The 25,023-nt window shown below is 34.7% G+C and overlaps 3 protein-coding genes across 3 annotated transcripts; 2 read left to right on the top strand and 1 right to left on the bottom strand.

Annotated features, from left to right (window-relative positions):
• Nucleotides 1–194: 194 nt before the first annotated feature.
• On the top strand, nt 195–2,824 carry LOC127086064 (uncharacterized). The gene is made up of 4 exons (XM_051026751.1): nt 195–377; nt 1,152–1,291; nt 1,735–1,872; nt 2,480–2,824. Exons 2-4 carry the CDS (start codon nt 1,163–1,165, stop codon nt 2,672–2,674), a joined length of 462 nt encoding a protein of 153 aa, XP_050882708.1. The 5' UTR covers nt 195–377; nt 1,152–1,162; the 3' UTR covers nt 2,675–2,824.
• A 1,674-nt stretch (nt 2,825–4,498) lies between these two features.
• Nucleotides 4,499–11,809, top strand: LOC127086063 (uncharacterized). The gene is made up of 9 exons (XM_051026750.1): nt 4,499–4,652; nt 4,833–4,894; nt 4,986–5,095; nt 5,513–5,553; nt 5,662–5,738; nt 6,377–6,485; nt 6,902–6,915; nt 7,019–7,120; nt 11,504–11,809. Exons 2-9 carry the CDS (start codon nt 4,850–4,852, stop codon nt 11,618–11,620), a joined length of 615 nt encoding a protein of 204 aa, XP_050882707.1. The 5' UTR covers nt 4,499–4,652; nt 4,833–4,849; the 3' UTR covers nt 11,621–11,809.
• Nucleotides 11,810–17,263: 5,454 nt separating this feature from the next.
• Nucleotides 17,264–18,142, bottom strand: LOC127081812 (uncharacterized). Its single transcript, XM_051022038.1, has one exon. The coding sequence runs from the start codon at nt 18,140–18,142 to the stop codon at nt 17,264–17,266; it is 879 nt and encodes a 292-aa protein (XP_050877995.1).
• Nucleotides 18,143–25,023: the final 6,881 nt, after the last annotated feature.

Below are 25,023 nucleotides of genomic sequence, written 5' to 3'. Positions count from 1 at the left end.
AGTAATCATCTATCACTAAACTTATTTCAATATTTCTGAATCACACATTTTCTCTTAAAAATATTTTTCTTTCAAAGATAAAAATAAAATGTGAAAAAAAAACTTAAAATTTGATATATTGTACTTTACTTTATAAAATTTTAAAATATTGAATATAGATAAAATTGTTAGGATACAATACATGCTAAATTTTTTGGCAAGAAATAAGTAGAAAAAACATTGACTAAAAAAAAAAAAAAAAAAATTCTCTTACAAGCTTAAACCCTTAAACCCTTTGAAACGGAATCGGAGGACAAAGCCGCATCAAAATTTTCAACAAATTTGTGAATTTTCAAAGAGAATCCAAATCCAGTTCAATTCGAACCGAAAATTCTCAGGTTAGTAAAATCATCTTCTTCTTCATTCTTCATTTCTGTTGCTCTATTCGAAATTATGCATTTTTGTTTTTGTTTTTGTTGTTGCAACCTTCAATTAAATTGCGTCTTTTAGAGAATTTAGGATAAAACCCTCGATTTCTAGTTTTTCCCCAATTTTTTTTTCTGCTTGCTTGTTCGTAAATTTGTGGGTCTGAATGATTGTTTCTTTTGTTTATTTGGATTTTTTTTAGTACAAAATATTGTCAAATATTTGCTATAGCAACTCTAGTACTATTGCATAGCAGAATTTAAACAATCCACTATTTTCCTCTATCCGCAATTGACAACACTGGCCAGGGCCAGAGACACTGACACATATCAGACACCAGACAACTGATGTCAAATTTGCGTCATGTCTTTATAGCATGGCAGATTTTTGTGTCATCCGCTATAGCCTACTGGCCACAACACCTATTATATCTGTCATCGGCTCCGATGTTGTGTTCATTTTACAGATTTTTGGTTGGCTCCTATTATCAGTTAGAAAAGTTGGTGCTATATTGCTCAAACGCATATCTACTAGATTTTGATCCTCAAGACAAAACTAGGATTCGGCTTCTCTTAAATTTGTTATTCGCTTTAGAGTCTAGAGTAAGTAACTTCAATTATCAATCACAGTTGATGTTGAAGGCACTGCACTGCAATTCATAAGACATTATAGGTTTTTTCCGTTTACTACTCATTTGAAAGTAGCCAAATCTCAAAAACTTAGAGTTTCAGACCTGTCTTTGGCAGTGGTATATCAGATGGATCATTTTGCAGCAGCTGAAGAACAATTAGCTTCCCAGAGACTTAGGCAAAAACTTGAGGAAGTGAATGTAGCTGCTCAAACTCAGCTTGCCCCTGTTCAAGACCATGTCAACTACACTCTTCAGGTTCTTTCTAGTCTCATTCTGTCGTAAATACTACCATGATTTTGACTTTTGATCTTAGAACTCTATCTTTCCTTGGAATATCGGATCATTTTATTGTGACAACTAAAATTATATTGCAAGAGGTACCTAGAAATTTGATAGCATCTGACTAGCTGATTTTTCTTTTTTTTTTTTTTTGAATTTTGATTCAAATTATTTTACTAATGACATTCTATTGTGCGTTGAAGTCATAAATGAAAACTAGTTGATAGATTGACTTTTATATTTATTGGTATTAAAGGTTTTGACAATCTATATATATTTTTCTTTTACACGAAATGCTTTAAAATTGTAAATGTAGATATTTAATGCTTTGGCATATAATGGTAATATTTGAATTTTTTTTTGCTTGGGAAATAGAACTTCTATTCTATATATTTGATTGTTTGATTGAATATTTGCAGAAAGCCTATTTTAAATGTGCATATGAGTGCTTTGATAGAAGCAGAAGGCAGGAGGAGATAAGCCATTGTGTTGAAAATTGCAGTTTTCCTATTACTAATGTGCAACAAGCGTTTGATAATGAAATGGCAAAGTTTCAGGTAAGCTACAATGCAACTCTGTGATCGTATTCTCTCTCCCTCGCCCCCTCTCTCATTTTGTGATCTGCTATTACTTCCTTATATTTGTAACTTGTGCATAAAATTATGAAGAAAAGTCTTATGAATTATAGAGGCCTTAAGCCTAGAATCATGGATGCTTAATTGGGTATTGATTCTACTTCTAAGTGACGATTGAAGCTTGACTGATTGACATTACAAATTTATACTTTTCCGTTTAAATCCTCTATACTTCATCGAACAGCCTTTTCTATTGTCTCCCTTTCGTTGTCTCGCACTTGCTAACTTTTATGCATGCTATTTTCTGTCTCGATTTCTGAAGTGGTGCCATATACTTTGATTTTATAGAATAGAGCTTAACTCCACTCCAACTCTAGGCCAACTCCCTAGGGACTTCTGAAATGGTGCCATATATTTTCATGTGTATTTTCACTCGGCTTGAGATAAAACGTATAATAGAACATTATGATAGTTGTTTGATTGACCGAGTTGGTTAAGGATTGATTGTTGTTGACAATGCTTTTTAAAACATTCAAAACACGATTGTGTAAATAAGCTGTTGATATTCAAAACACGAATGTTTTTGCAGGAGAAGTTGAATAGATCTCTGATGGTTTGTCAAGATAAGTACGAGGGAGCTAAGCTCCAGCAGAAAACCGGAGCTATGAATGTCATGGTTTCCTGTGCTGACGATGCAATTCAAGACAGCATTAAGATGCTGCCACTTCTTACTAACAAGTTGAAGACTTCCTTTGGCATTCGCGACGACACCGGTTCTTCCTAGCAAAATTTGCTTTTCTCAGCATTTATCTTCAGTTGGCAAAGAAAATTGGTGCTAGACATTATTTAACTATTTATGGAACACAAAAGTTAGCATACTTTATTCATGTAATTTTATTGGTGATGCATCTTGATCCACAAAAGACATTTAGAATTGTTTTGCATGCATAGATACTAGAATTTTATGCTCTAATCATATAGTAGTATCTCAAAGACTCTTATGGTCAAATTCTTCATTTCCATGGTCCCAAATGGAGATTATATTGTTGAATTTGATGACATTAAAAGTCTATTTACCTCTTAAATTATGATCTCAACAACATTAGGATTAGACAAATGTCTGGATATGATGGTACATTTGTGCAAGAAAACAGACTATGAAGGTAAGACAAGGAACAAGAATTCCTAATAGTCAAACATTTATATAGAAAAATTAAGAGAATTGTTTATCACATTAAGTGTGTAATCAACCGAGCGTAGAAGATTTGGGGTTACTTTTTCCACCCTAAGCTTCCTCTTACTATTCAGTGAAAAATCTAAAATGTCTTTCAACATTAGAAATACATTTTTAAATGCTCTAAATCATAAAAATCTATAAGTGTATTTTTCGGATGTTCTAAATCTATAAAAATCTAAAAATGTATTTTTAGAAACTACTAACAGATACAGAAACATATGATAATCTAACTTCAATATTCATTAAACACAATATATTACATAGATAATCGTTATATTTCATCATCAAGCATGACATTTTAATTTTAGCATCTATCTCGATCAGTCGGTTTGCTATATGCTACTTTTGGTGAGTTTAGGCTATTTGGTAGGTGAATGAAGAATTAAAATATACTATTATTTAGTAAGAGAGAAGAGAAAAATTGTTTTAGAGAGAATCGATTTAGAGAGAGATAGAGGGAAAGGTATCAAATTCCAAAGTAAGCTAATCATTTTCCCTCGAGTAGGGAAAGGTATCAAATTTCAAAGTAAGCTAATCATTTTCCCTCGACTGGGGCCTTTAGTTTTGTATCGGCGAAATGTACTCCATATAACATTCACATAACAATTAATTTTTTCATCCGTCTTCAACTAAAATTTACCGAACTGTATCTTTATTTCGTTGTCAATTGAGGGTAAATGATAATAAACTTTCACAACTTTTTGATTGTTTGGGTACAAATTCTCTAGTATTGGTTTTAGATTGACAAGACGAGTGATCTATCATAACCTAAATAAAGAAGAAATGAGATATGTCTTGAAACATTATATGTGTGTTCTTTGTGTGCTTGTGCTAACAAGTAGTGTCATCCATATTTATACAAGTTTTAGATTAATATGACCTTAGAAACTTAATCATGTCTCAAAAAGTATTTTAGAGATGTACTTCCGAATACACTTTAATTTTTTTATTGTCTTTTCCAATACAAATTATCTATAAATGAATTTCTTATCTTATGCCCATAGGACACAAGTTAACATTACCCCGTTAATATTAATCCAATATTATATATTTATATGTCTAATCAGGTTTTGTTGGGAAAAAAAACTAAAATGAATAAAATGCACAAACTAAGAAAGACTCCAAGACTTGAAATTATCATGACAAATGTAAATATGGAAATGTATGAGAAATGAAAAATATATATAAATGAGTGTGGACACTCTGCATCAACGGTTGCAAACGGTTAATAGTAAAAAAAATTAATTATTTTAAAACATAAACATTAAAATTAAAAATAAAATAATATATTATAATAAAATTATTTTAATAACTATTTCTCTAATATTTCGTTCTCATCCTCCATATTTATAAATCAAAATAATTAATTTGAATTGAGTTACTTTAAAGTGAATTTCAATTAATCTCTTAAAACAACTGAATAGTGCATTTTCACTCTACTTCAACTTTTCAATTTTTCACATCTCAAACAACAAAGCAAACATAATACGAACTGTTCTCTTCTCTTGTTGAAGATAATAGAAAGGTTTGTAGTTATCACTTGTTCTTTCATTTTTCTTTATCCATTTCATTTTCTTCTACAAAAGAGCTTATATCTGTATATGATGAATTTGTGATCAATAGTTGTGTTTTTGGTGTTTTGCTGTTTGTTTTCTTTACTGAATTTCTTGTTCTGACTCTTATGTTATCTTTCATGGTGGTGCAGATCAAGTGTTTGTAAGAATGCATTCAATATCTCAAACCTTCATCTTAAATCCAACTACACAGGTTAATTATCCCTTTCTCTCTTTCCTTTCTTTGTTGTTTTTTTACCCCCATTTTCCTGTTCTTTATTAGTAACTTGAATATTTGCTTGCAGATTATCAGATACAAGCAGAGAGTAGACAATTTTGTTTCGCGGAGCTTAAATTCTAGACATTTCGGTCTTTTATTAAAGCATAGACATGATGGAGTGAGGATTTTGAAAAGGCACTATGTTTTTTCTTTTCTGATTTTTGTTTGAGAAAATACTATGTGATATGACGTAACCATTTGAGTCGTGTGTGTGAGTTTGTCATTATAGTGTCAGTGTTTTCTCTTTACTGAGTTCAACATCACTTTCTTGATATAGGACTTGTTTGGACTAGCTTTTAGCTTTTGAGAGCTTCTTAATTATAGTAGGTTTACCGTTTTTCTACTAAGAAAAGGTCTTTATAAGCTTATAGATGTTCATGGAGAAGTTAATGAGAGGGATTCTAAAAGTAAGAGATGCAAAAGCTAGTTTCAACTTAAATGAGAAGCTGTTGTTTAAAAAATTCATAGTCGATGTAATATTTTAATTTAACATTTCATTTTTCCAGAAGCTCTTATTGATAAATTTATCCAAATTGACTCATAATTTTATAGGGAACAAAGGAATTGGCTTCCTACTGCAGCTGTGTTATCAGGTGCTAGTTTTTATTTTTCTGTCTGTGTTCCTATTAAGTTATTTCAATCTTAGATCATAATTTACATGTTAGTAGTTTCTCATGAACTTTGATTTTTCGTTTTTCTAGACGCCGAAATTTCTTCTACTCGTTTTGAGGAGTTCTCTGTCTCTACTGCTGACACCAATGATGTTGGAGAACTAAAGGTATCATGCAATATATGATTGAGAAAATGTAAATAGTAAAAGAAAAAGAGGGGGAAATAATCCATAGTATATAGACAAAAGGGGAAAAAAGTCATAATACGAAAAATGCAAACAAAAACAAACAAGATTTGATCATGGAGGTCGGTCGGTGGTGTCTACGTCTCCGACTGGAGAGGAGTTGTAATACCTTTCTGTCATTCAAACTTAGGGTTATAGATTGCAACCTGTGTTTAAATGGATCATAGAACCACGGTCGTACCGCTTACAAGATTGCCCCTAAACCGTAATGCGGGGACTGCTCACTTATAAGTAAACTATGAGCCATATCCAACAGATAGCTCAAAAAATTGTACTCCCTCTGTCCCAAAATGAAAAAATTGTACTCCCTTTTCCAATTCTACCCTCTAATTAATATTATTTTTATCATTATCAATACTTGATAAAGGGTACTTTAGTAAAAATATCATTCTCTTTTTTTAAATTTTTTTTTTATTGGGTTACTCATTGTGAGACAGAGGGAGTAAATGAAATCAGATTATGGATCAATCTGAAGTTGAATTTATGAAGTAGTGTAGGTTATGCAATCATTATTTTCACATGTTCATAAATTTTGATTGATCCTTAGCCCTTTTGTCCAGATAAGCATCGAGGTATCTGGAAACAAAACACAGAGGATCTTTGATGATGTATTTCAGAATATGGTTGAAGCGGCACAACCAATTCCCGGATTCCGTAGAGTAAAAGGAGGTGAAGTATTTATGTTGATTTTAAATTTGCAGGGTTTATTCATCAGATCGATAACCTTAACAAGATAAAAGTCTTTTTACTTTTTTTGTCCAAGATTTCTCCTAGGTTGTGAATATGATGTCCTTTGCATCAGAAACTTCTGCTATATCAATATCATCCTACAGTTCAATGTTGAATCCTAAAAATACCGATTTTGTTTTTAGCCCAATCGAAAATAACAGTTACAACAGAACCAAAAACATCAGTAATCATGATAACAATAGTAATAATAGTTAGCATAATGACAATGAATGTTCCAAAAGATTTTTCTTTCTAATCTAACTATATTTTATTTATCCTTATATTGAAAGATTTTTGACAAATTTCATATGTTTGTTTGTCAATTCAATTGCTGCTCAAAAATTGAGGACAAGCAGGAAAAACGCCAGATGTACGTTTTTCTTTATATGATTATTTTTGAATTCTGATGCAGAAATTTGGATATAAACGAGATTAATTCATTTTTATGATTGTTTACATATCATGTTTAACAGATACCAAAAGACATTTTATTAGAGGTGTTAGGACCTTCCAATGTGTTTAAGCAAGTTATCAAGGAAATCATCAACTCAACTGTAGCTGAGTATGTGGAGAAGGTATTCTTCCATTCGCTAATTTATATATCTTACAGCACAATTTTGCAGTGATTTTTAAATATAGATATCATGCTCTTTCGAATATTTGTTTTCATTAGATCTGTGTTGTCAAATAGTTGCTTTAAAATTGCTATATGTTAGCAAAATTTGAAATAAATTGCTATTGTTTAATGATATGTCATTTAGTATAAAATGTAGTCGTTGAGAATCCGTATATAATAAATTAGTATTGATTGATAATCAATTAGTCAAAAGTGTAAATTATAATATTATATATTGTGTATATCTCTTTTGTATATAAATATACAACATGTGTGATCATATTCGACACACAGAAATACAATTACAATATGGTATCTAGAGCGGGTTGATCTACTGTCTTCCACAATTTTCTGTTTTTCGATGAATTTTTGGGCCATCAACGACATTGATACGAGCGCCCCACCGCTCCCGAAGACATTCGGCGAGATCACCACACCGCCGGACTCGTCTCCTTCCGATCGGTCGAAATCTGAAAGCCCGGTCACCTTCCGCCGTCCGACGCGCCCTCCGGCCTACCACGCGTGGATCTCACGCGCATCCTTTCCAACCGCGCGTGGCAGCGCATCCTAACTATGAAGCAGTTAGTGAACAACTGTTGCGCTTGGCTACCTCGTGCTTTTGGACCGGTTTCTACCCCATCTCCCACTGAATCATCTGCTCTTGCTTCCCACTATCATGGTCGTGGTGGACGAACTAGAGGACGGGGTGGACATTGTCATGGTATTCGTTGTAACTATTGCAATCGTTACGGTCATATTGAAGCTGATTGTCGTACAAAGGCTAGAGACCAACAACGACAACCACGGGTCACTGCTGTTGCTCAATCGGATATCACTAAAACGCCACTATTCCCGCCATTGATTACAATGATTTCCTTCAATTCAAAGCAACCCATCAACCATCATCATCTGCCGCTGGTGCTCAGTCGAGTAATCCTGTAGCTTTTGTCTCTACATCTTCTCTTGGTCCGTGGGTCCTTGACTCTGGTGTCTCTGATCATATGACTGGTAATAAATCCCTTTTATCTCACTTGTCTTATTCTGATTTTTTGCCTTCTGTCACTGTGGCGGATGGTTCTAAAGTCAAAGTTCATGCCTTGGTCAGGCACATCCACTTCCAAACTTGTCTCTAGAGTCCGTCCTTTACATTCTTAGTTGTCTTTTTAATCTAATATATGTTCACAAGCTTACTCATACTCTTGATTGTTCTGTCCTTTTTAATGATAAATCTGTTTATGTTTAGTATCGACGTACATGACGGACGGTTGGAGCAGGGAGTGAATCTGGAGGATTATATCACCTATCTCCACCGGTGGCATGTGCTTCTATGGCTTCTCATGATCTTACACATCAACGTTTGGGTCACCCTAGTCTTACTAAAATGTGTCTTTTAGTTCCTAGTTTTTCTAAGCTTTCATCTTTTGAGTGTCAGTCCTGTCAATTAGGCAAACTAGTACTTATTGTCAACGAGTACATAAAAGTGTTGCATCACCTTTTGCTTTAGTTCATTCTAATATTTGGGGTCCTAGTCGTGTGAAGTCTACTTTGAGATATTATTACTTTATAACTTTCATAGATGATTTCTCTCGATGCATTTGGTTATTTCTAATGAAAAACTGTTCATATGTTTTTCGTATATTTCAAGAGTTTTATGCCGAAATTAAAAACCAGTTTAACACTTCCAATAAAAATTTACGCACTGATAATTCTCGTGAATATATGTCATCCCAGTTTCAATCCTTTTTAACATCACAGGGAATTATTCACCAATTATCATGTGCTCATACACCACAACAGAATGGTGTTGCTGAATGGAAGAACCGTCATTTAGTTGAAACTGCACAGACTCTTTTACTTCACCACAATGTACCCTCTCGTTTTTGGGGTGATGCTCTACTCACAGCACGTCACCTTATCAACTGAATGCCTTCATCGGTCCTTCAAGATCAGATTCCTTACTCTATCTTGAATCCCAATATGATCTCTACCCCATTCCTCTCTGCGTTTTTGGTTGCACATGCTTTGTTCATGATCTTAATCCAGGTAAAGACAAACTTTCCGCCAAATCTCTCAAGTGTATTTTTCTAGATTACTCACGTATACAAAAGGGATATCGTTGTTTCTGCCCTCAACTTCAACGATACATTGTTTCCTCCGATGTTACATTCTTTGAAGGTTCCCCTTTTTTCTCTGCCTCGGTATCACCCGATGAGATTTGTAATTTAGATGTTCGAGATATCCCTTCTGTCATCCCCACACCCATTAAACCTCCATTGCAGGTTTACTAGCGACAGACGCCCCCTCCATCGGAAGTTAGAGATGATATTAATCCACCAACACCATCTCCTGCTCCAACTGTTCCTCCAACTACGTCACCTGAACTTGACCTTCCAATGCATTACAAAAAGGTATTCGATCTCATAATCCAAATCCTAAATATGCTTGTGTTTTAAATTATGACCGTCTATTTACTTCATATGTTTCTTTTGTGTCTGCTTTGGATTTTGTGTCTATTCCTAAGTCTACATGTGAAGCTATAACTGATCCCAATTGATGCGGGGCGATGGTGGAAGAAATGACTGCATTGCATTCGAATAACACTTTGGACATTATTATTTTACCTTCTGACAAAATTCCTAAGTCTACATTATACAGTGAAAGTTGGACCAGATGGTTAGATTGATTGTTTCAAAGCTCGTTTGGTAGCCAAGGGATACACACTGATATACGGTCTTGATTATGGTGACACTTTTTCTCCAGTGGCCAAGATTAGTTCAGTTCGTCTCTTCCTTGCAATGGTTGCTATTAATCATTGGTCGCTTCATCAGTTGGACATTAAAAATGTCTTTTTACACGGAGAATTGGAGGAGGAAGTGTATATGGATCAATCTCCAGGTTTTACCGTTCCTGGCAACTAAAGACTTGTTTGTTGGCTTCATCGTTCTCTTTATGGGCTGAAACAGTCTCCACGTGCTTGGTTTGACCGCTTCAATTCTGCCTTGATATAGTTTGGTATGACTAGATGTGAAGCAGATCACTCTGTTTTCTTCCTTCATTCCTCCACCAGTCAGCGCATCTTTCTTGTGGTCTATGTTGATGACATTGTTATTACTGGAGATGATAATGGGGGTATCCATTGACTCAAAAGTCATCTTTTAAAAAAATTTCAGAAAAAAGATTTGGGTCCACTAAAAAACTTCTTAGGTATTGAAGTTGCTCAGTCCTCATCAGGCATCCTAACTGAAACTGGTATGTTTGACTGTCGTCCGATTGATACCCATATGGATCCCAGTGTCAAGCTTCTTCCGGGTCAGGGGGAGCTGTTGAAAGACCCAGGAAGATATCGACGTTTAGTGGGTAGACTCAATTATCTTACCGTCACCAGACCGAATATTACTTTTCCAGTGAGCATTGTGAGTCAGTTCCTGAATGCTCCTTGTGATACTCATTGAAATGCAATTATTCAGATTCTCAAATATATAAAGAATGCACCAGGAAGAGGTCTATTATATGAAGATAAGAGTGATTTAGAATCACATGTTATTTAGATGCAGATTGGGCATGATCACCGTTAGATAGGAGATCCACTTCTGGATATTGTGTTTTTATTGGAGGAAATATGATCTTATGGAGGAGCAAGAAACAAAACACAGTTGCACTCTCTAGTGTTGAAGCTGAATATCGTGCTATGGCAGCAGCATTAAAGGAACTTGCATGGCTTAAGAATTTGCTCTCAGAACTTAGGTTGGGAGACCTTCAGGCCACAAAACTCTTTTGCAACAATCAAGCGATACTTCACATTGCATCCAATCCGGTTTTCCATAAATGGACCAAACACATAGAAATAGATTGTCACTATGTAAGAGACAAGGTACTGTCAGGAGAAATAATCATAGAATTTGTGAAGTCTGAAGATCAATTGGCTGATATGTTTACCAAGTCTCTCAAGGGTTCTCAAGTGAATTATATTTGTAACAAGCTCGGATCATACAATATATACAATCCGGCTTGAGGGGGAGTGTTGAGAATCGTATTTAATCAATTAGTATTGATTGATAATCAATTAGTCATTAGTGTAAATTATAACATTACCTATTGTATATATCTCTTTTGCATATAAATATACAATCTGTGTGATTATATTCGACACACATAAATACAATTACAACAGTAGATAAATTGTGGCAATAGCGGTGCTATAACACTCTGTATTGTAACGAAGTTTGAACAAACTACTATTTTCTGCAATCCACAAGTGAAAACATTGTATTAAACATAAACTTCTTTCTTTTGCTTTACTTGTTCTGTTAATACTGATATTTGCAAAAATAATTCGTTGCAGGAGAGTTTAAAAGTCAACAGCGACATGAGAGTTGAGCAAAGCTTTGAAGATCTTGAAACTACATTTGAGGTAGGAGAGAAGTTTAGCTTTGATGTTGTACTTCATCTTCTAAAGTAGAATTGACATGCATTGATATGCTAAAATCGTATCGGATAGAATGATGTTGCTCAATCAGCAAGTACCAAGGAATCTCTTAAATATATATGATTCTAGATGGATTTTGTTTGAATGAGATAATTCAATGTCATCTAAATGTATGTTTGTAATCACTGTTAGTTTTATGAAATGAAGGTGACTGTGACACTATGATTTTGCTGATATAGAATTCAAGGTGGCACTGCATGGTTATCACATACTCATTGCAAATCCGAGCATGCACTATGAAAAGAAAATAATTCTCTCTGAAACAATGAATTTTAGCATGCATATAATTTTAAGGCTTCTGTCTCTGCGTTCTATTAATGCATGAGAAAATTTAGAACAACTCTTTAAATTTTCTAGAGCTGCCTCAGAGATTCTGAAAACTACATTAATGAATTTAACTTTGGAGTGTGAAATCTCTTGAAAACAGTGTATGTGTTTATCTTGGAGTGAAAGTTATCTATGATTGAAAAGTATTTTCATTCTAAAGTGGGCTCTGATACGGTTGAAGTGTTTTTTCTATTAGGGTGTTATTCTAGGGAATTTCTTATCTTATTATATGGGGTGGAAAAATATCCTATGAAAAATCGAAAATACTCCTTAAATTTTGGAGATACATCTTCGGAGCACGATACATCACTTTTATGACGCACCAAACAAGTGTCATCTCATATTAAAACAAAAAATTATTCCGGAGATATATCTTCAGATATTTTCAACAAATATATTGATAGTTGAACAACTCAATAGATTTTTCGGAGATGCATCTACATAGGTTTGGGATGTGATTTTGAATTTTCTGTCACCTTTGCATGTCATATTTTTGTAATCTCTCAAAGTCTATTTAAAATTATGCATAAATTCAAAAATGCATCATTTCTTCCTTAAATAAGTCTTGATTATTGCATTGAGAGCTTCACATTGAGAAGTAGTTCTGATACGATCAAAAAACTTATCGCGTAGATATGCACTTGTCAAAATGACTTGTTCTCATATGTTTTGATAACCCCAACCTCTGGCCAAATTCTTCAAACTGTGACTTCTTTAAAACCATCCAAAAACTATATGTGTAAAATTTGAGCACATTGTTTTTTTTAAAACCATCCAAAAATTGTGACTTTTTTACATTTTCATATGCATTTCTGTTCAAATGACAAGCACAAAATTGATGGGTCACATCAGGAAAAAATTATTTTATAGACTCCCTCATAGCCCCATCTCCATCTGTTACCACTGCTTTTGGATATTTATTTTCCATGCACTCTAAGAAACACCTCAACGACCACTTATACGTCTATGTCGTTTCATCATACACCAATGCAACACCAAATATAACCGTTTGTAAGTGGTTGTTGCACCTAAAAAATATAACCAAAGGATAATTGTATTTGTTCTTGTAAATTGTGTCAAACGCAACAACATCACCAAAACATAAATAGTCCGGTCTACTAGTGTCGTCCACCCAAAAAAGTGATTTAAATTTTCCATCATTATTGACTGAATATTCTGCATATAACATAGGATTCACAGATGATTTCAAGTTGAGAAATTTAAAGCAACAACAACATCACCAACTTTAATAACATCACACATTTTTTATTAGAATAATTGTACAAATCTTTCTTTGTAAAAACAACATCATTGTATCCACCCTTTTGAGCAACCATATATCCCTTTATATGACACGTTCTGATTCCATGTGACTGAAGACTGTCAATTTGAGCTCTATCTGTTTCAAATATTTGACGATAAATGGGGTGTAAATGCACAAACTTTGATGGGGTTAATTCATGGTTATGAGCCTCTTCAAAAATTGACATTACATATTTTTCCTTTTTGGATTTGTAATGCAAATGGAGCCTAGTTGCGCATCTAGTACTGGTTAGACGTCGATGATCTCATTTCCCATCTACCTTAGCTAAGTGCTTATTGTCTATTAATCCATGTTTGTTGCATACATACTGCCTCATTGCTATTATTTCATTACCTTCGGGCCTTGTTCGCCTAACATCGTTTTTCCTAATGGTATCGTTTTTCCTAATGACAAAACCTTTACATTTTCCATATCTATAATAAAAGTCATAAGCTTCACTCATGGTTCCAAATTCCATCACACAGATTTCATTTGAAGTAATGGAATTAATACTCACCAATCTATCACTTACAACTGCTTAACTATTTGACCACTCCGCTCAAACCGATTCCTCATTATCAAAATCATCTTCATCATTTGTGTAAGATAATGGAAATCGTGTCCTTCTCATTGATCTGAATATAATATATATACATCAATGTGTATAATTTGGTCAACTATCTAATTATGATACAACATAATTATAGGAAACTAATTATGACTAATTATAACAAAATATTCTATTCTATCACCCCCCCGCAGTCGAAGCGGGAGGTTCACGGACGCTTAGATTGGTCCGAAAACCATCAAAGAGAATGAGAGGAAGTCCTTTGGTGAAGATGTCTGCGATATGATGTTTTAAGGGAACATGAAGGACGCGAGCCTAACCACGAGCTACCTTTTCCCGAACAAAATGAATATCCATCTCAATATGCTTAGTGTGTTGATGCTGCACATGATTACCAGATAGATAAATGACACTAACATTGTCACAATACACCAAAGTGGCATGAGGAATAGGAAAATGGAGTTCCAGGAGAAGATTGTGAATCCAACATGATTCGGAGACAACATTGGCAACCCCCCTATATTCGGCTTCAACACTGGAACGGGAGAGAGTTTGCTGCCTTTTGGAAGACCAAGAAATAAGGTTGTCACTTAGAAAAACATAGTAACCATATGTAGAACGTCTGGTGTCAGGACATCCACCCCAATCAGCATCAGAGTAAAAGATAAGCTTTGTAATTGGAGATGAGGATAAGTGTAGTCCAAAATGTAAGGTGTACTGAACATAGCGCAAAATGCGCTTAAGAGCAAGCATGTGTTCCGTGCGAGGGGCATGCATGTGAAGACAAAATTATTGAACAGCATATGATATATCAGGTAGAGTGAAGGTGAGATATTGTAGGGCCCCTGCAAGACTCCGATACAAGGAGGGATCCTTATAAGAAGTGCCGGAGGAGGTGCTGAGTTTCTGCTTGGTGTCAACAAGAGTGGCTGATAGTTTACAGGACGCCATGCCAACACGTTCAATGATCTCTGAAGCATAAGTGCTTTGATTGAGAAATATGCCATCAGGATAATGAGATACTGCAATACCCAGAAAGTAACTCAGAGGGCCCAAATCCTTCATTGCAAACTCAGATGCTAAGAGTGACATAATTGATTGGCGGAGGACCTGAGTGGAGGTGATGAGGATGATGTCGTCTACATACAACAGAATGTTGGCCCTGTTTAAACCTTGTCGATATATGAAGAGGGAGTGGTCTGATGTGCTATGGTGAAAGCCAATGGTGGCGACATAGTCAGCAAAACGTTGGTACCATGCCCTAGGCGCTTGCTTGAGACCATACAATGACTTCTTCAACCGACATACATAATCTGGATGACGGAGGTCGCGGAAACCCAATGGTTGATGCATGTAAACAGTCTCATGAAGATCTCCATATAAAAAGGCATTCTGGACATCCAGTTGATGAATGGGCCAGGATTTGGAGAGAGTAATGGTAAGCACTATTCGAATGGTAGCGGGTTTCACCATGGGGCTAAAAGTCTCATCACAATCCACACCTGTAACCTGTGACCTGCCATCACCTACAAGACGAGCCTTATAACGCTCAAAGGAGCCATCAGAATTTTTCTTATGCCTAAAAATCCACATACATCGAATAAGATTAGCATCACAAGGACGAGGAACTAAATCCCACGTCTTATTTCGAATAAGAGCATCAAATTGAGATTGCATTGCGGATTTCCAATTCGGGTCTGATAAGGCTAGTTTGGGGTTTTTAGGCATGGGAGAGATGGTGTGGTTAGAGTGAGATATTGATAAGTTAAATATCGTGCGGGGTTTGACAATGCCTTTCATGCTTCGGGTGGTGATGGTTCGTGTAGGTGGAGGTGGATGCGGGTGAATTGATGTTGGTGATAGAGAGTTTATTGTAATGGGAGTGTTGAACGAAGAGGTAGGAGATGATGATTGTTGGTTTATTGAGGGTAGTGGTTGGTCAATTGGGATTACGGGTGTTGGTTGGTTATGTGCAACAGGTGGTGAAATTTGACTTTGCCACTGATGTATAAGGTAGGGGTGAAGGTCATCATCTAGGAATTGATAAAAGTGAGGTGAAGGGGAATGTATCTTGGCGAAGGGAAATTGAGTTTCATCAAAGATAACATGCCTCGAAATTATTAATTTTCTATTAGACAAATCAAAACACTTGTAACCTCTATGATTCGACGGATAACCCAAGAAGACACACGGAGTAGAGCGGGGTTGTAACTTATGAATGGTAGATGACGAGAATAATGGATAACATAGACAACCAAAGACTCTAAGATGTGTGTAGATGGGATCACGATGATACATGAGTTGTGTTGGTGACTGATTATGAAGTGTTTTACCAGGAATAATATTTAACAGGTAAGTTGCCATGTGGAGAGCATGATGCCAAAACGAGGGGGAACAAAAGAATGAGCTAGCATAGTGCGTACCATATTATTAATGGTTCTTATTTTGGGTTCCACTTTCCCATTTTGTGAGGATGTGTGGGGACAAGAGAAACGAAAAACTATACCATGATCAGTGCAATATTTTTGAAAAAGCTCATTATTATATTCACTACCATTGTCACATTGAAATGTTTTGACTTTTTGAAAAAATTGAGTTTGAATGAGTTGAGTAAGTGACTTGAACATTTCAAACACATGAGATTTTCTGCTAATAGGAAAAGTCCACAAGAAGTTTGTAAAATCATCTAAGAATAAGACATAATATTTATGACCAGCAGAACTTAAAATTGGAGACGTCCATAAATCACTATGTAAAATGTCAAAAGGCATCAAAGTCGTAGTTTGAGAATAAAAAAAATGATAATTTAACCTGTTTTCCTAAAACACAATAGTCACAAACGACAGAAGAATTAAAAGGTTCACAACATATGAACTTATTTTTACGAAGGGAATTCAAAACAGACACGCCAGGATGACCAAGACGACTATGCCAAAGACTGGATGTGAGACCGGCAAAACTGTGAGGAGTGGTAACTAGATAAAGATCTCCATGACTGTCACATCTGAGAAGAGTGATCCCCGTCTGAAAATCAGAGACAGTAAAACCAAAAGGATCAAAGGAAACATAAACATTGTTGTCAGTGGTGAGTCGTCTCACAGAAATTAAATTTTTAATAATTTCTGGGGCATGCAGGACATGGTTAAGGTGAAGTGGTTGGTGAGATGTGGTTATTTGTGTGTGTTAGGTGCGTGAATTGGAATTCCATGGCCACTTCCAACAATGACTTTCTGATTTGAATTACTTATTGGAAAATAAGACGAGAGATTACCTTGTGATGCGGCTGTGTGAGATGTTGCGCCTGTGTCCATGTACCACTGATTGTCAGAAGTGTGGAGTGACATGGTGTGCATTTCAGTCTCAATGTCTATCGATATCTGAGATGAGGTAGAGGTTGCATACACTTGAGGACGCTGTCCTAGAATTCCTTGTTGCTTATGAGGACCGGTAGGGCGTGTCCACTAAGAGGTGGGATACAGACACAGTGGCATAATCCATGGTGGTGGAGTCCAACCCCATGGTTGCCAGGTTGGGTATTGTTGTTGCTGTTGCCAAGGAGGAGCGGACCAAGATGAGGGTGTGTTGGGAGCTTTAGACTGAGGTGCTCTGCGGTTACCACATTCCCCCCCGCGACCTGGTTGCCACGGTAGCGAGAACGGTTGTCGGGGCGGAGGTTGCCACGCTGAGAGGTGTCTTCAGTAGGTTTCAGATGAGTAGTGTGCATAGCATCATGAGATCCCGTGTTTGCCATCTTAGCCATACCAGCTTCTTCCAAAGTGAGCATGGAACGAGCCTGATAGAATGCCGGAAGAGGGTTACTCTGGCGAATTAAAGTAGCAACACTGTGGTAAGCTTTTGGGAGACCAGAGATCAGCTGAAGGACCAGACGATGATTGTTGACAGGGGAGACGACATTTCTCAACTGATCAGAAAGCATCTTAAGACGCTGACAGTAAGCTAAGACATTGGGAAAATCCTCCATACGAGTGTTAGAAAACTCTTGCTCAAGAGTGACAGCTCGAGCATTTTGGTTGTCCTGAAAAATATTTTCCAAGCGATTCCATGCTTCCATTGCAGTGGAGTTGGGTTGTAGAATAATGGTCAGCAAATCGGTAGAAATAGTGGAATAAATCCGCTGAAGAACGGTGGCATCAAGAGTGGACCATTGTTCATGGTTGGCGTCGGTAAAGACTGGTGGCTCTTTTCCGATAGATGAAACGATGTGATGCAGCACTCGATGTGAGCGAGCATGGATGCGGAAAAGCTCGAACCAGGTACCATATTGATCTTTTTCCATCTCAAGAATAATAGGAATGTGGTTCCTAATATTGGAGACGGTAAGAGAGGTATGAAACTCCGATTTGGAACCTCAAAACGTGATGTTCTTGGGCTGGCCGGAATCACAAGTATCGGTGGATTTGTGGGTATCTGCATCACTGTGATCTGAATGGTCTGATTCAGACATGGCTGCAGGTGCGACGACGGCGGTGCGAACAGAGGCGGAAGGCGAGAGAATATGGTGGTTCTCGTGTTCGGCGACGGTGACGGTACATAGTACGGTAGTCCTGTTAGGGCGGCAGCCTTCAAGGAGGGAGAAGAAGCATGCGGTGGCGGACTGTAATGAGGGAGAAGAAGAAACGCGTTTCTGTGTTTGCTTTTTTTAGTGAGAGGGATCGGTTAGGATTGATACCATGTAAGATAATGGAAATCGTGTCCTTCTCATTGATCAGAATATAATATATATACATCAATGTGTAACATTTGGTCAACTATCTAATTACGATACAACATGATTATAGAAAACTAATTATGACTAATTATAACAAAATATTCTATTCTATCAATTTGAACTTTTATGTAAACAGGATATAACACCATTAACATCTTTATCTCCACAATATTCAGCATCAGATGAATCAGTGTAATGAACAATGTTCAAATCAAACTCAACAAAATCACTATAGTTGTCCATTTGAAATCGACCATTATAAGACATAACAAAAGTCAACATCAATTATAAAACCTAACTTCTAAAATGAAATAAAATCTTAACCAACATATTGAGTAACTAACAAATTTAAAATTGAAATTCTTAAATTAGAAATCCAAATAAAGACAATGACATCAATCATAAAACCTAATTCCCAAATTGAAATAAAAATTATCTAACATAATGAACAACTAAAATATTGAAAACAGAAATCCTTAAATTTGAAATCCAATTACAGATTACAACATCAATCATAAAAACCTAATTCTTAAATTGAAATGAAATCTAAACCGACATGTTGAGTAACTAACAAATTGAAAATTGAAATCCAAATAAAGACAATGACATCAATAATAAAACCTAATTTCCAAATTGAAATAAAACTTATCCAACGTGATGAACAACTAACATATTGAAAATCGAAATCCTTAAATTTGAAATCCAATTACATATTACAACATCAATTATAAAACCTAATTATCAAATTGAAATGAAATCTTAACCAACAAATTCAGTAACTAACAAATTAAAAATCGAAATCCTTAAATTTGAAATCCTAACCAACATATTGAGTAAATAACAAATTGAAAATTGAAATCCTTAAGTTTGAAATCCAAATAAAGACAATAACATAAATCATAAAACCTATTTCCCAAGTTGAAATATACAAAGTAGATGAACAACTAACATACTGAAAACCGAAATCCTTAAATATGAAATCCAATTACAGATTACAATATCAATCATAAATCTTAATTCCCAATATGAAATGAAATCTTAACCAACATATTGAATAACCAACAACCTTAAATAGAGTTCCCTATTTCCCCATAATGATATTCACATTGTGCATTGGGATCATACCCAGGTGGATAAGAGGCATGAGTTGGTCCGAGGGATTTAGGTACCATCAGCAAATTTTGAGTTAAGTATGGTAGAAGTTGTCCACATGGTATGGGAATGGGGTCGAGTGTAGCGCACCATATTTCCAATCTATAACATGGCTTGAATTGTTTGCGATACCTCAAGTTTTGATTTTCATAAATTTGGGCAAAATGGTAAATTTTTGGTGATCTGGGAGCTTGAGAGATGTTGTCGTTGCAACCATTACTTGATGACATACAATAGACGACTTCCCCTTGTCATACTTTAGATCCTTTCTCTCATTTGATGATTTCACTACAACTTTCCCAACTTCTCTGGCAACAGACATTGGATTGTTCCAAGTTGCTCAATATGTTTCCGGGATGTTGATAATGTGAGTTTCCCACAGGTTATGTTCTTTGAAAAAAGTAAGCACCATGGTACTGTGATTCTTGCTTGGCTTGTTAAATAAGACGTTCACCTTTGGGCCATCTCTCTGGAAAGTCAATAACTTTTGTCAACCAACTCTTTTATCTTAAATAAGATTCCCTTGGAATGAGAACTACATCTTGAAGACCCATACTACGTAACCATCGACTTCAGGTTCTAGACAAGGTTCCCAAAGTCATGGATTCACCAAGAATGTTTGCCTCTTACGGTGAATTACTTATCGGGTGTCAATTCCTTCAAGAGAATCTATTATGGGTGAGGTTCTCGTATCGATCCCATGAGAAATACATCTCACATACCCATACTACACAACCATCATTTATAGTTGGCCAAAGATTCAATGTTATACAAAGGTCCTTAGAGCCACGAATCATAATGAAAACATTGAAGCTTACGACAAATTATTTGTCGGGCGACAACATCCTCAAAAGGATCTACTATAAGTGAGGTTCTCGTGCCGAACCTAACGAGAAATACATATCACGGACTCAGACTACGCAACCATCGCCTCATCTTATGTTTTTCCTCTAGACTCTGGTAGAGATTATTTCCCATAATGTTTGAAGCAATCAAGGTATATGAAGAGCTCATGAGACCCAAACAACAATACATGATAATAATAAAGTAAAACACACGATATAATAAAGGCAAAAATATAGAAGAAAACGAATAAACAAAGCTAACAAACATCACAAATCGAACTAAATAATGCTTGAATTTCTCTAGCTTGGAGAAAATTCCCCAACAGAGTCTCCAGTTGTCACATCTCAAAAATATGATCCTTCACAAAGCGTTCGGCGCTCGCGGAAATTGATTCGAACAGTGACGCCACTGAATTTTATTTATTCCAAAAGAGGAAAGGGAAAATATCGATAAACCCTTTAAAAGAAAAGGAAGATGTTCGTAGCAACCATAGTCAAGTTCAGGAGTAAATTACACAAGGGGAATGTATTAACACCACTCACGTTCATTGTACTCAACGAAAACCTTTTAGTTAAACTTGCGATTGAATGTTAGCTATCGTTATTTGTTTTCTTTAAGTGATAAAAGTGTAAAAGGAAAATAATAGGTGTCTAAAAAAGGTTTTTATTATGGTGCTTGACGAGATTGTGGGTCTTGCTCCTACGCATCCTTGGGTATAATGAGGAACTCAGAGATTCATAGTTTGAGGTATAAAACTATGTTTTTGTTGGTGTGTTTTATTAAAAAAGTGTCTAGATCGCGCTCTTAGCGGTTAAAGATTGGCTTGTATGCTCGCGAGGGAGGCTTAAACGTTTGTTTGTGTTTGCGATATAATTGACTAGATAATGTTCTTTTTGAAAAGGTTTTTGATCGCACGAGGGCGATATAATAGGTTTTATGTGTTTTTGTATGTTTTAGGGTTTGGAAGACGAGTATTTATGACTTGCAAGTTATTACAACTTGGGTCTAATACTTGGGACTATGATTGGAAATTTCATCCAAGTAGTCTTTTTAATCCAATTTGTTGCGAAAAAGTTCGAATATTTACAAGTGTTTTGAATGAAAGACAAACACGACGGATTGCAAGTTATTACAACTTGGGTCTAATATTTGGGACTATGACTGAACCTTTCACCCACGTAGTCTTTTTATTTCCATTTATTGCAAAAAGGAAACACATTAGAATTTTGGTGAAATACGAGTATTTATGACTTACAAGCTATTACAGATCGGGCCTAATAATCGGGGCTATTGTTGGAACTTTCACCCAGGTAGCCTTTTTATTTCATTATCGTTAAAAGTGTCAAAGTATGAATTAGTCGTTTTGATTTTGATTATGAAAAAAGTTTGATGTTAAGTAAAGCATTTGATTAGCGTTGCGAAGCGAATTAGAAAAATGGTTTGTAGTGAATCGAGTTTTAAAAATCCACTTGGTGTTGGACCAAGGGTTTTTAACTTAGAAAACATTCATTACCCTTATCAATCTTTCATTCAATTTAACAAATAAACAAAATAATAATGATAAAACAAATATAATCCTAAATGAGAAAAAATGGAATGCATGGTCATGAAAGATATGTGGTGAAACAAATGACATAATCAAGTGGTATTAATTAGCCAATATTTGATTTAAATTAATTTATTAGGTTTATTAGAATTAATTACTTTAATTAATCAATTGAAAATTAGCTTAGGAATGAGTACATGCTTCCAATTGATAAAAATGGGTTTGGGCCAAAGGGAGTGGCCTAAACCCTAAACCAAATTAACCAAAAAAACCCTAGGAGACTCACATATGGACGACCTCCTCAGTTATTCAACTCACTCTATTTTCAGTTTTTTTCTTTTGTTAAATTACTCTTTCTCTCTCCTCCTAGTAACAAGCTACAAGCATTAATTGTGAATTTGTCTAATGAAATGTGAATTTCATTTGCTTTATCTGAAATTGAATTTCATTTGGTTTTGGGGTGAGAAAAGTGTGAGTGTTGTGGTCTTGAATTTCATGATGTATGAATGCGTATGTATCCTGTGTGAATGTTGATTAATTCTCACTTGTTCTTTTGTGTGTTTGGATGTGGCATGGATGAACACAGGGTATGGAAGAGATGAATGGAACACAATTGTAGGAACACGCTACAAGCATGAAACTCGTTTTCTTTCTTTTTTATTTTATTTTGTAATCATGTAATATTATTATTATTATCATTATTAATGATGTAATGCAAATAAAGCAAATTATTTTGTAATTCTATCTTTTTTGAAAATCTTTTATTGTTTAATAAAATACAAAATGGATGTGGTAAAAAATGACTAATAGAAAACAAACTTATTTAATCTATTTTTTTAATTATATATTTTTGGATAACATGTGCCAATGACACAAGTTAATGATACACTTATAGAAATATTCTCTTGGAATGCGTGTATTGAATTTTTTGAAACTTAAAATTTTGTTTTATTCCACACAATTTTTTTAATAATAGTAACCTTAACTTGTGTCCCAAGGGCATAAGTTAACAAAACCCTTAAAATAAAATGCTTTATTTATTTTGAAATATTCAATTTTAATTAATGCAATGACACATGATTATATGTATAATAATAAAAGTTACTCCCTCCGTTTCTTTATAAGTGTCACTTTCTTGAAAAAAAGTTGTTTCTTTTTAATTGTCACTTGCAAAGTTCAAGGTAATATTAATTGTAATTTTGTCAAAATTACCCCTAGATAATGATTGCAGAGAGAGAAAAAGTAAAGTGAATGTAATAAATAATTAAGGGTAGTTACTCCCTCCGTTTCTTTATAAGTGTCACTTTCTTGAAAAAAAATTGTTTCTTTTTAATTGTCACTTGCAAAGTTCAAGGTAGTATTAATTGTAATTTTGTCAAAATTACCCCTAGATAATGATTGCAGAGAGAGAAAAAGTAAAGTGAATGTAATAAATAATTAAGGGTATTATAGGTAAAAAAAGAATTATTGTTTGAAAAGTAACAATAATGATTAGCTTCCTTGGTAGGGATAAAAAGTCAAAAAATGACACTTAAAAAGGAACGGAGGGAGTAAATAAAAGGAAATGTCAAAACTGAAATGCAATAACACCTAAATGGACAAAGTCAATAGTCAAACATTAACTTTGACTTTGCTTTAAAATGCAACCTAATGCACAGAAAATTAAGGAAATAGTTAAACAAGGTCAACAAATCAAACTTACATAGATGAATGGTTTTTAAAACGGATGAAAGCACATGACCAGATGCAATGATTATGTTGATACAAATGAAAAGAAATTAAATAAAAATTACAATAGAATTTGGATAGGACAAAATTGAGGTATGACATATACAACATTTATTTTTTTGATTGTAAGGCTATTAAACAAATATTAAGATAGGTTATAGATTGGTTGCAAATTCAACATTCCCCAAGGAATTGGAACATGGAGCTCAACTAAATTATTTAGAGATGTAATGACAAGGGTTTGAAGACTTATTTGCTTAAGACGACATTTCACTTGAACCATTTAAAAAAAAGTTAAAAATATAAAAATGATAAATGTTTTGAAAATATTATAAGTAACACAAATATATAATAAAAAGTTATAAATGTTTTGATTATCGGATTTGGATGAAACCTAAACTTAAGATTCACGTAGATTAATGAAATGGATCGCTATTTATAATCAGCTGATTAATAAAATTGTGAATGTTTGCAAGTAAGAAAAGTAAGAAAATATCCAATGTATCAATAATACAAAATGATATATATTAATTTAAATATTTATGGGCCTAATTTTTTTTCTATAGTTTAAATTTTTATTTATTGAATAAAATTAAAGTTTTGAACGAAGAAAAAAGAAAGTAAATCTAACTTAGGCAATAAATAGAACTTTTTTTTTTTGAATTAACCTTTTGATCCTAGATATTTTCATTCTCAAAAGTTAAATTACAAATATTCTGAAGATATGATTTTAGTCGTCGCCTTCCCACCGTGAGACTCTTTATTATAAACCCTAGTTCCAATAACGGCAGCAATATATATAACGATTGAATTCCAAGCTCTACCGACTGCACTCAGATACTATGGAGAAACATACTTCTCTCATCGCCAACCCTATCACACGTCATTAGAATAACACATTTTAACAATAAAATTAACTAACTAAGATAAGTAACTGTTCATAACTGCCCATAACTGAATTTAACTAACTAAAATTTGATAAAGCAAACTATAAGTATTGGCAGAGCTTGTTATTTTAATTTTTCATTTCTAGTCCCTTTACTGTATTTTCTTTTCTTCCATCTTGTGTATTTTGTTTTCTTCATTTTGCTCTTGCACACACAATCTTGCACACACACATTTGTTTGACTAACCAAGTAGTTCTTGGAATGCATACCAGAAAATTTGATTCTACTGT

This window comes from Lathyrus oleraceus, chromosome 5 (assembly GCF_024323335.1).
Source record: "Lathyrus oleraceus cultivar Zhongwan6 chromosome 5, CAAS_Psat_ZW6_1.0, whole genome shotgun sequence".
Classification (NCBI taxonomy): Eukaryota; Viridiplantae; Streptophyta; class Magnoliopsida; order Fabales; family Fabaceae; genus Lathyrus; species Lathyrus oleraceus.
The sequence above is the reverse complement of the archived record's forward strand: the minus strand, read 5'-3'. Positions and strand labels throughout refer to the sequence as shown.

What these genes read in the sequence shown, in the direction of transcription:
- LOC127086064 (XM_051026751.1), top strand. Translation starts at nt 1,163, where the DNA reads ATGGATCATTTTGCAGCAGCTGAAGAACAATTAGCTTCCCAGAGACTT. An exon ending in ATGTCAACTACACTCTTCAG is followed by an intron (nt 1,292 to 1,734) that starts GTTCTTTCTAGT and finishes GAATATTTGCAG; the next exon opens with AAAGCCTATTTTAAATGTGC. An exon ending in ATGAAATGGCAAAGTTTCAG is followed by an intron (nt 1,873 to 2,479) that starts GTAAGCTACAAT and finishes ATGTTTTTGCAG; the next exon opens with GAGAAGTTGAATAGATCTCT.
- LOC127086063 (XM_051026750.1), top strand. Translation starts at nt 4,850, where the DNA reads ATGCATTCAATATCTCAAACCTTCATCTTAAATCCAACTACACAG. An exon ending in ATGATGTTGGAGAACTAAAG is followed by an intron (nt 5,739 to 6,376) that starts GTATCATGCAAT and finishes CCTTTTGTCCAG; the next exon opens with ATAAGCATCGAGGTATCTGG. An exon ending in TAGCTGAGTATGTGGAGAAG is followed by an intron (nt 7,121 to 11,503) that starts GTATTCTTCCAT and finishes AATTCGTTGCAG; the next exon opens with GAGAGTTTAAAAGTCAACAG.
- LOC127081812 (XM_051022038.1), bottom strand. Translation starts at nt 18,142, where the DNA reads ATGGAAAAAGATCAATATGGTACCTGGTTCGAGCTTTTCCGCATCCAT.